Here is an 11,475-nt window from a genome sequence, read left to right on the forward strand (position 1 = left end):
GGTCGCGCATAGGGCAAGTGCGCGAGGGACTCGGATCGGCAAAACAAAAAGCCGAGCAACACGAGTAGAGCAGAAAAAGGATCGATAAATAAACACAAACAATACAATCAATCAATCATCCATACATCACATCCAAACCCATCATTCATCTCAGGAAGCCTAGAAACAGTGCTTCAATCTGACAACTTAAAGCGCTTAGACTTTTAAGCTAAGTATTTAATTACTAATTTCTTTCTAAACCTTCCTGTTCCTCACACAACGTCTTGTACCTACCATGATACCTCACGTAGTAATTAAACTAGACCTCCGTGAAGCTCTATAACCTTACTCGTGCACAATCGTGACACTAGGTAACATTATACACTAGAATTTTACCAAGTGTAAAAGAGTAACTAAGAGTGTTCTTACTAGCAAACTATATAAAATAGTTAGAAAGTTTAATAATGTAATTACTTTTAGTATAACTTTATAGTAAATTATATAAACACTTAAACTACTACTAATTCTAGTAGTAATCTATATAAATTTAAAGTTTTTATATAATTACTTTATTAAGCTAGGCACTACTAGTAAAAAGTAACTTATAATTAACATTATATTACTCTATAAATTATATAAGAAAAAAGAAATTACTAAGATAAAGTAGATTAATAGTAAAAATAACTTAGTAAATGCATATATAAAAAAAACACTAAATTAGGCTTTTTAATTATTAGTTCTAACTAACTACCTCTCTGTCTAGATAGAAGCATCTATAGACTAGCTAGATTCTGTGCGTAAAAATGCTTTAAGCTAACTAGACTAATAACACCTTTATATAAAGCTTATCTTTTTTATTTTTTTTATTATACACACTTATTTTTCTTATTATAAGATTAGAAGAGAAGGATATGTAAAGAAGACAGTTTATTTATCTAGTATATAAGAAGAAAAAAGCTACTACCCCTTCTCTCTAGAACACACCACCCCTTACGTGTGGTGGTTACAATGTAGACTACAGCTCTACTATACACACAAGGCGTAGGCATTAGCCTAAAAGTTAGCTAGCATATAACACTTAATAAAAAAAAAGGCACTAGTAGTGCTACTATAATAATAAGCATATAAAGTTACTAAGACTTAACTATAACTTTAGACTAAAACTACATAGAAGTACTCTTTATAACGCACAACCTTTGCTGCCTATAGCTGCAGATTAGTGCTAGTAGGCAAGATAACATTAATATTATAGAATAGTAAAGCTACTATATACTTTCTTTTAGCCTATCTATAATTAGCATTTTATATAAAAAGAAAGTAGAAAAGCTAAAAGATCTATATGTTTATACTAAGACACTAAATAAACTACTAATTAGTAGTATAACTAGTTAGAAAAGTAACACAGATGCGCCCTAGGCTGCTAGACTACATAAGGACGTTAAAGACGCCTGCACTAACTGTAATGGCGCAGGCAAGACAATGGGTCCAAATGCGGTATGAATCCACTCAGAGGCATATAGGAGTGCGTGGAGACTTAGAGACCTAGGAATACCAATAACACCTATAGGCCTTGTACGTAGGATATTAGAAAACTACTAAGCTAGCTATAGGGGCAAGGTGCAACTAAATACATAAGGGAATAGAGGTAACTACAGAGGACTAGGTTAAGTTATAGTTAGGGCTAATACAGGGACCCTTTAGATAGGATCTAAGCAACCTAAGATAAAACAATTTGTAGAATTATTACACTACCCTTTTTTTATAAGCTAATAGTCTCTATCTGCAGTGTTTAAAAAGTATTTAAAAATACCTTAAAACTAATTTAAATAAGATATAATAAGTATAACTATCTTAACTAAAAAATTTTATTACTAAGAAATAAACTAAAAACCTAATACTAATATAATGCCTTTGTTATAATGTTTTTATTTAGTAGTAACTAGTAGTGTAGTTATTATTAATATAGTAAATTTATTATTTATAGTAATAAGTGTTTACTTACTTTACTTATATAGTTTAGTTAATATTATTAGTTTCTTTTTTAGCTATTATTTAAATCTTTACTTTATAGGTATTATTGTGCACCTAACATCTTATAGCTTAGTCTATTAACTAATTATAGCATCTAAGAAAATTACTATGCTGCTCTGCCCCCCTTCTAGAGCCTCTTTAGAGGCGTTTTAAGTTATCTGCTTTTAGGCTGCCTACACCTTTACTTACAGCTTTTAAGTTAAGTTTTTTTATTAGTTTTTTAAATTAAAGAAATATAAATATTACACTTTACATAATAAAAAATATAACTTTATATAAATATAGTTTAATACTGCTAAAGTATAGTTTACTAACACGCACATAAGTCTTTTTTTATTATAAAGAGAAATTTTTAGTCCTTTAAGGCTATTTTAAGCTATAGGCAGCAGCCTAAAATATAAAAAGTAAAAAGAATAAAAAGAGAGCCTTTAAAGCTATTTTAAAGTTTACTTAGAACCTAGCGTAAGTAGTGTAAGTTATAAAGAGTTAGAAAGCTAGGCTTTCTGCAGCTAGTGTTTAGGTGGCTTTATTCTACTAGAATACTAAGCTGCTTTAATAAGTTTTAGCCTTAAAAGCTTTAGTGTTTAACCTTTAGGCAGACATTACAGCACTTTTAAGTAGCTAAGGATAAAGTAAAGAGAGTTTAAAAGAAGTCTAAAAAAAAAAAAAGAAGAGAAGAGAAAAAAAAAAGAAAGGTAAAGAAAAAAAAAAAGAAGAGTCTAAAGGTGTCTAATAGCTTACTGTCTAACCTTTTAAGCAACATGTCTATAAAGTTGTAATAATATTATATAAAAATATAATCTAACTTTTTACTTTTATACTTTATTATTTACTAAGTAATCTATACCTTCTACACTAGCTTTAAAAGCCTTAATTTACTTTTATAAGGCCTTTAAAAGTTCTAGCTAATTTAGATGCTTATTATAAAAAGCCTTTAGTTTATAAAGAAAACTTATAAAATTTAAAGCCTTATACTAGACTAGATTAGAGTTGTGTTCTACTTATTTTACTTAGTACTTAAGCATTTTTTAGTAAAGCTTACTAGTAAGTATTTCCTTTACTTTCTACTTCTCTACTTTATTAATAGTAATTTTAGGAGGTTTTAAAAGTTCTTATTTTAAAAGTAGATTTTAAAGGTCTTTATAAAGCATGTTTAGTGCAAAGATGTTATATATCTTTAACTTTAAAAGTAGCTTTAAGTAGTATAAGTTTCTAACTTATTTAAGTACTTTAAAGAAGCCTTTTTATTATTTAAATAGTTTTTAGCTAGGTCTTTAGACAGCTAGGTTCTTAGTGTCTAGGTAGACTATGTTACTAACCTCCTAGTTAACTAGCTAGTAGTAGCAGTTAACTATAATTTACATCTAATTCTAGGCCTTCTTTATATAAGACTTAGCTAACGCCTAGGCTGTGTGCATGCAGGTTGCTAATGCTAGAGCATCTTTATAATTTAGCTTGTCTGTAGCTGTAATAGGTTTTATAGAATGTTTCTAGTTCTAGCTTTAACATAGTTTAAAGCTATATAAGACTTAATATAAAAACATTTTAATTATTACATAAAGTAAGGTTATCTAAGCTTAATTAATTAGAGGCAGTAAAAAACTCTAGTTATTTTAGTAAAAAAAGATAAAAGGCCTTAGTCTTTAATTAATATACTTATTTATAATCTTTATTTAGCTATCTATTTTCTTATAATAAGTAGTAAAAAGCTTAACTTTTACACTTAAAATTTAACAGAATTTAGACTAGAAACTAGATATAAACTAAGGTCTTTAATTAAAAATAATAGTTTTAGGTGTGTAGCTAAAATAGTACACTTATTAAATAAATAAGGTAGCTATTTTTTAAGTGTTAATTATTTTATAGTAAGAGATAAAAATAGCTTATTTTAATAAGTAATTAATTATAACTATAATCTAATTATATCTAGACTTGTCTTTAAAAAACTCCTTAAAGTTAATGCACAGGTGCTGCATTAGTTAAGCAGAAATTAGTAAGAGGTAGATAAAGCCTAGAGTTTAGGTCTATTTTAAATAAGCCTTATAACAGGGGAGGTAATTTTATACATATTATTTATAAGTAGCCTCTATACTCTTTTAGTAGTACTTTTAGGATAGTAACTAATAAGTCTTAGTAGCACTAGGGTGTGCTAATAATACTTAATTATAGACTTTTTAAATAAGTTAAGTACATAGTAGCAAGTCTACTAGAACACATAAATAGTTAGCATAAAGAAGTAGTCTATTTCCTATTTAATAATAGTAAAGTAAGAGTTTTTACTTTTATATAAAAAAGGCTTAATTCTTTTAAAGTAATATATTAATTAATTTTAAAAAATTTAAAAACATAACCTAGTTTAGTTCTTCTATAACATTTAGTAAAGTTGCTTAAGTTATTATTTAAGTAATATAGTACTAAGCTAATTTCCTATTAATTTAGAAGTAGAGTTAATGTAGTCTAAGTAGAACTCTTAACTAGTTATTAGTTTAAGCTGCTCTTAAATTTTCTACATCTTATTTATAACAGCTAAGGATGTCTGCCCTAGCGTTGTTCTTACTAAGGGTGTACTTAATTTAGAAGTAATACTAAGCTAACTTTTTAGCTTAATAGACTTAATAAGCATTTAGCACTTTTATTATTATAAAGTACTTTAATAACTAATAATTAGTATATACTAGGGTGCTTGTTATTGCTAATATAAGCTTAGCTTTTTATTATTTAAACACAGTAACAATTATAAATAGCTCTTTATTATGTATTTCCTAGTTTAGCTCTAAACTAGATAGGACTTTGCTATAAAATAAAATAGAGCACTAATTTCTATTAGCATGTTTCTAAAATAGAACTCCTGCTACTACTCTATTAAAAGCATTAGTTTTAATTTTAGTTTATAACACAAAGTTAAAATAGTAAAGTGTAGGTATTTTTAGTAGCTTAAACTTTAGCTTTTTAAAAGCTATATTATACTCTAAAGTCTATATAAAAGGGGTAGTAAAACTTTAAAGTGTAATAATTAGTTTTACTATATAAAAGAATTTTAGAACAAATTACTAATAAAATCTAGTAAAGCCTAGAAAGAATTTTACACCTGTTATAGTAGTAGGCGCCTGCTAGTTGCGTAGTACCTCTACTTTTTATAGGTTAACCTTTAGTCTTTTGTTTAAAAGTATATAGCTAAGATACTTTATTTAAGTAATATAAAATTTACTCTTTTTAATCTCTACTTATAATTCTGCTTACTATAGCCTTTTTAAAACCTTTTTAACATAAAGGATATAAGTTGCTTTATTTTTAAAGTAGATAAGAATGTTATTTAAATAAGCAATGTAAAAGTTGTTTAGGTAGTTAATTAATATATTATTTATATAGCGCTAGTAAGTTACTAAGCTATTACATAATTTAAAAGGCAGAACTTTATACTTATATATTTTATATTATGTCTAAAAGGTTGTACATTTTTTAAAGCTTAGGTTTATTTAATCTTATTAAAAGCTACGCAAATATTAAACTTTATAAAAATAGCTACTTTTATAAGTCTTAATAAGAGTTTGTCTATATATAGTATTAGATACACATCTTTACAGGTAATAGTATTAAGTTTGTAGTAATTAACATAGATATGTAAGTTGCTATTTAGTTTCTGTACATAAAAAATAAAAGATGTAAAAAAGCTTTAACTTTGCTTAATAAAGCTATATTTTAGATTATTTATAACATACTTTTTTATTACCTTTAGTTTCTTAACGTTTTATTTATACAAAAGGCTGTAACTATTAAAAAGAGGTTCTGTAAGAACAATCTTATAGTTATATAAGTAATGTGCTAGTAATTAGTAGGCTGCAGTGTAGCTAAATACGTCTTAGTACTAACGTACTTCACAGGCGAGTTGCTCACACACCTGAGTTGCTTACTTTTGCCAAGACCCTACTAAACTACCCTTCCTACACTAATGCATTCCCTATAACACTACTTAGACGCACTAAAAGAACGTTAGATACAGCTTACGCTTTAAGCTTTTAAACAAGACATAAAACTCTTAAAGAAATATGCTATAGCTATGTGCAGAGTTTTATAAAAAACAATAAATAACTACAGCACTAGACAACCTTTACAAGCTAATTCTACAGCTAAATTATAAAGGCTAGGCAATAAAAAGAAGCAGATAATTGTTAAGACTATACTTAAGCTATATGCGCAAGGAATTTCCTCTTAAATAGCATTTATAGCTAATATAGCTAATTCTTTACGCGCTAAGTGTAATCTAGGCTATGTTTACATAAACTAGCCTAGTACATTTATAAAGTGTTATTTAGAGCTTAAAGTAAAGTTTTAAGCGCAAGTATAGTTAAGAGATATTTAGCTAATTATAAACCCTGTCTTGCTAAAGTTGTATATGTTATTATCCTAGATGCTATACTTAGCTTTAATATTCTCTATAAGGCTAAACCTGCTCTAAATTACTCTAGGACTCTTATAGAGGGCTCTCTTATAGTTATACTTACGCTTAAATGTTACTTTAAGCTCTAAATAACGCTTTACAAACATACTAGGCTAGTTTATGTAAACATAGCCTAGATTACGCTTAGCGCGCAAAGAATTAGCTATATTAGCTATAAATGCTATCTAAGGGGAAATTCCTTGCGCATATAGCTTAAGTATAGTCTTAACAATTACCTACTTCTTTTTATTACCTAGCCTTTGTAATTTAGCTGTAGAATTAGCTTGTAAAGGTTGTCTAGTGCTATAGTTATTTATTATTTTTTATAAAACCTTGCACATAGCTACAGCACATTTCTTTAAGAGTTTTATGTCTTATTTAAAAGCTTAGAGCGTAAGCTGTATCTAACGTTCTTTTAGCGCGTCTAAGTAGTGTTATAGGGAATGCATTAGTGTAGGAAGGGTAGTTTAGTAGGGTCTTAGCAAAAGTAAGCAACTCAGGTGTGTAAGCAACTTGCCTGTGAAGTACGTTAACAGTATTTAGATAGTAATTAGAGGTTTACTAATGCTTTAGTTTTACATCTATTATCTAATAGTAGGGCTTACTTGTCTTTAATTAAACACTTAATTTTATAAATAGAAGTTAAAAAAAACTTGTTTTTTTTTATATTAAAATAGAAAGCATTTACTAAGATAAAAGCAATAGTAGGGAAACAGATGTTCTTTAGACCTGTTCTAGAATTCTTAACAAATAAGCAGATTAATAATTTAAGTGTCTTTAAACTATAGGTAATAGAAGAGCAGTATAATTTTAGTAGCCTTAGTAAACCCTTAATGCAGTTAATTGTTAGGCTGCATAACTACTAAATATAGTCTTTTTTCTGTAGTGCGTTGCGTTATCTAATATTTAACTCTACTTTTTTATTGCGCGCAGGCTAGTTTAATTGCATAAGTAAGGGCAGCAAAAGTTTATAAGTAGTAGGATACTTGCTAAGCTATATAATCTAATTCTTCTTTATATCTAAATAGAGTTTAAAATAACATAGCTATCTAATACTAATAATATAATCCTATAAGCTAAGGTTTATAATTATAAAGAAGTAGTTCTAGATACTTCTACTATTAATTTGCATATGCAGGCAGATATACTAGTAGACAGGAACTTAGATTTAGTCTTAAAAGCCTTTAACTATAACTTTAAAAGGTAAACATTAGATAAAGATATAAAGGCATTAAAATAAAAACTTAGCAGTTATTAAGTTAATAAATAAAAAACTATATGCGCTAGTATTAACTAAAAAATTTAATTAGACTTTAATGCCTTTTAAGTATAAAATAGTAGAGACTTAAAAATGTTTTCTTTTAAATAAGTGTAATAAGTTAATATTTACTAAGTTGTACTTATTTAAGCTTTAGATAAAAAGTTTTTTTAAGTGTTTTTATTTTTTATTTAAGAAGAGTTTAAGTTATAATTATTTATATTTATAAACTCTTCTTTAGATTTCTGTTGCTTTACTTAAATTTTTTATACTCTAGAGATAAAATAATTGCTAGTAAAATGTCCTAGTTTACTATAATTATAACAGTTGCTAGAAGTTGTCTGTCTTTTAGAGGCAAGTGTCTAGCTAGGTTGTTAGTAGGTAGCTAGGGTAGATTAGAGTACTAACATAGGTGCAGGTTAGGGTGCACTAGAATAGTATACTGCCTTAGATGTATTACTAGAAACCTTCTAAAATTAATCTATAATAAGTCTAATATTAGAATGTTAGGTGTAGTTAACAGTTTACTCTAAAATAGTAAAAGTGTTCTTTCTTTCTATGTTATAAGCTATTAAGTAGGCTACTATTAACTTAAAAATGCCTTTTTAAGTGTGTTTAAAACCTAAGTTTAGTACTTTTAAGCTAGGCAGTATCTTTTCTTATAAGTAGAAGAACTATTTTAACTTTAATATAAACTTTTTAACAGCAGCACTAATAAAGTAAGCTTTAAAGGTAAAAAACACTTTTTTTTTACTTATTTTTAGAGTCTAAAACGCCTGTTGCGCCTTTATCTTTTTATTACTAGTAATAAAGTAAGTTTATAAAAGCTTAATTATTTTTTTTATATTTCTAAACTAAAAGTTGTCTAATTTAGCTAGGTATCTAGGCTCTAGGTATTCCTTTGCAATACTAGCAGTGTGTCCCTATACTAATGCTATGCGTGTGCGCTTACTCTAATAGTAATCTAAATTAATATTAAGTCTATCTATAATAAAAGCTTGCTATTATTTAAACATAAGTTTTTTACTATTTATAAAGTTCTTAATCTTAGGTGTATATTTAGTAAAGTAGCTTTAAAAAAGCTTAAAAGTGCTTAAAAAGTCTCTTACTATTAGTGTAGCATAAGTAATTTAAAGCATTATTAAAGGTAATTTAGTAGTTAGTAAAAAATAATTAGGACTAATAGTTTTTAATCTAGTTAGCTGTTTAATTTATGCTCTTAATTAAGCAACTTAGTTTTTAAGGGCTATACTACTAGAGTTTAACTCTAAATCTAGTAGGTTTTTAGCTTTAGGTCCTACAAAAGAGGGTTTAGCTGTTAAAGTTAGTAGTTGTTTAGCTCTAGTAGCAGGCATCTTACCTTAGCTACAGCTAGAGCGTGTTATAAGCTTTGTACTAAGGTCTAAAGGTAGTTAAGAGTTAGGCATTAGTAGTTGTTTTTAATTCTAATAAGTTATTAGTAGTCTTTAGGTTTCTACTTTAGCGCACTTTTTATAACTTTTTTAAAAGCAATTCTAATTATAAAAGATAAAAAGTTCTAAACTTAAAGGCTTTAGTTAATAAAAAGTCTCTAGGATCTTATTTATAATAACTAAATAATTTAATATAATAGTGTGTAAAAACTGCAACTTAAACTAAATTAGACACTTTTTAGAGTTAGACATAGTTAAATAAATAATTAATATAATATTATTAATAAGGCTGTTACTAGTAAAAGTAAGTTTTCTAATATAATGTAATAGCGTAGGCAAGACAATAGGTCTAAATGCAGTATAAATCCACTTAGAGGCATATAGAAGTGCGTGGGGACTTAGAGACCTAGGAATACTAATAACACCTATAGGCCTTGTATGTAGGATATTAGAAAACTACTAAGCTAGCTACAGGGGCAAGGTGCAACTAAATACATAAGGGAATAGAGGTAACTGCAGGGGACTAGGTCAAGTTATGGTCGGGGCCGATACAGGGACCCTTCGGATAGGATCCGAGCGACCCGAGATGGAACGATTCGTAGAATCGTTACACTAACAGCGCTAAAGATAGAGGAGAAAGGCTAGAGAGACATCTCTCTCTCTGTGTGTGTGTGTGTGTGTGTGTAGGCAGAAGTATCTGTTACTATTAGCACTATATAAAAAGAGAAAAAAGCTAGGGAATTATATAGTAGGGCTTAAAAAGTAAAGAATAAAGAAAAGAAAGTAAAGAAAAAAAGAAGACCTTATTATATACACCTCTTTACACACCTGCCTACACAAAGACTCTACACTATTCTAGCATAAAACTTTTTATAAAATAGCTTATACACTACTAAATTACTTATAAGGCAAGTGTATAAAGGCTAGATAATAATAGCTTAAAACACTTTACACTATTTATAAAGCTATTTATATAGTGTAACTAGCCTATCTTAATGTACAGCATTACTAAGGCAAGTTCTACTCGGGCCCCGACGGGTTGACTAATCAACTTTTTGGAACAAAAAGGCCCGCGCTGCGCGCGGGCCTGCAGGCTCAACAATCATACCTAGCTTAACAATTAATTAATTAAATCCTTTTAAAAACGCGTTAATTTGACCCGCCAATTAAGCTCTATTCACCTTTAATGCCTCCTAATTAATCTGCAGACTATAGAGCTACTGCAGCTTGTATTAAGCATGCAGTTGCAGAGCTTCTGCAGCATGAAAATCCAAATCTGGCGTTGTACGCCCGCGTTAACAACCTACCCTACCAGCAACTTAAACAGGCCTACTAAGGTAGGCGCAATTAATCCACGCATTAAAAAACAAACTAAGTCCTTATAAGTAATTAAAAAGTCACGCTAAAGCTGTTTATTAATTATATTAATAATATTAGCTTTAGTGTTTAACATAAGCTTGTACAGAGCACAGCAAACGCGCTGCTCGCGTACAATAGAGATAGAGAGCCTCCTACAGTAGGCAGGAAATGGCCTACTAATTAGCTTAAAAGACACCTACAATTTACGCAACAGAAACAAAAGCCTATTAAAGTTACCTAGAAGCTTGCTTAGCAGCCTGCTGCTGTTTTAGAGTAGTTTAATAGCTTTAAAAAGAAGGTTAATAAGCATAAGATTATACCTTAAGATATCTAGAATTTTAATAAATCTAGTATAAGAATTAGTGTTGCAAAGAGTTAATATGTGTACACTAAATATAGGTCTCTTTGCTATATGCCTTACAGCAATAATAAGGAGCTTGTTACCCTTATTAAGGCTGTCTCTGCTAGTAGAGAATTTATAGCTCCTATAGTAATTGTTAAGGCCTTAAGTATTATTAAGAGGTGGTGCATAGAGCTGCTAGATAACTACCTAATTAGCACTAGCAATACTGTGTACAGTAATAATTAACTGTTCTATAATTTCATCTAGCATTTTAACTGTATAACAAAGGATTGTACAAAAGGCGCCTAGAGGATGCTTCTTATAGACAGTTACAAAAGCCACGTTACCTACAAGCTAGTTAAATACACCTATAACAATAAGATCTAACTATACGCGCTCCCTCCTTACACAACTTACTTTCTCTAGCTATTAGATGTAGGCTGCTTCTAGCCTATAAAATAGCACTATAGGCAGGAGCTTAACCTTACTGCAAGGACTAGTGCAAGCTTGTTTACAAAGACTAAGTTCTTAGCTTCTCTCTATAGAATTAGGTTAAAGACATTTACCTAGCGTATAATCCTAGGCAGTTTTAAGCATACAGGCATTGTTCCTTTTAATCTAGAAGAAGTGCTCCTAGCTCTGCGTGCACAAGAGG

At 28.9% G+C, this 11,475-nt stretch overlaps 1 protein-coding gene across 1 annotated transcript; it reads left to right on the plus strand.

Moving 5' to 3' along the window:
* Positions 1-10,886: 10,886 nt before the first annotated feature.
* On the plus strand, positions 10,887-11,066 carry BDR25DRAFT_212102 (uncharacterized protein; the record flags this gene model as incomplete). Its single annotated transcript, XM_033684709.1, has 1 exon — positions 10,887-11,066. A coding segment is annotated over one exon (180 nt), but the record flags the coding sequence as incomplete, so codon positions are not given.
* Between the last annotated feature and the right edge of the window lie 409 nt (positions 11,067-11,475).

The sequence above is a fragment of the Lindgomyces ingoldianus genome, assembly GCF_010093535.1.
Source record: "Lindgomyces ingoldianus strain ATCC 200398 unplaced genomic scaffold BDR25scaffold_4, whole genome shotgun sequence".
Taxonomy (NCBI): domain Eukaryota; kingdom Fungi; phylum Ascomycota; class Dothideomycetes; order Pleosporales; family Lindgomycetaceae; genus Lindgomyces; species Lindgomyces ingoldianus.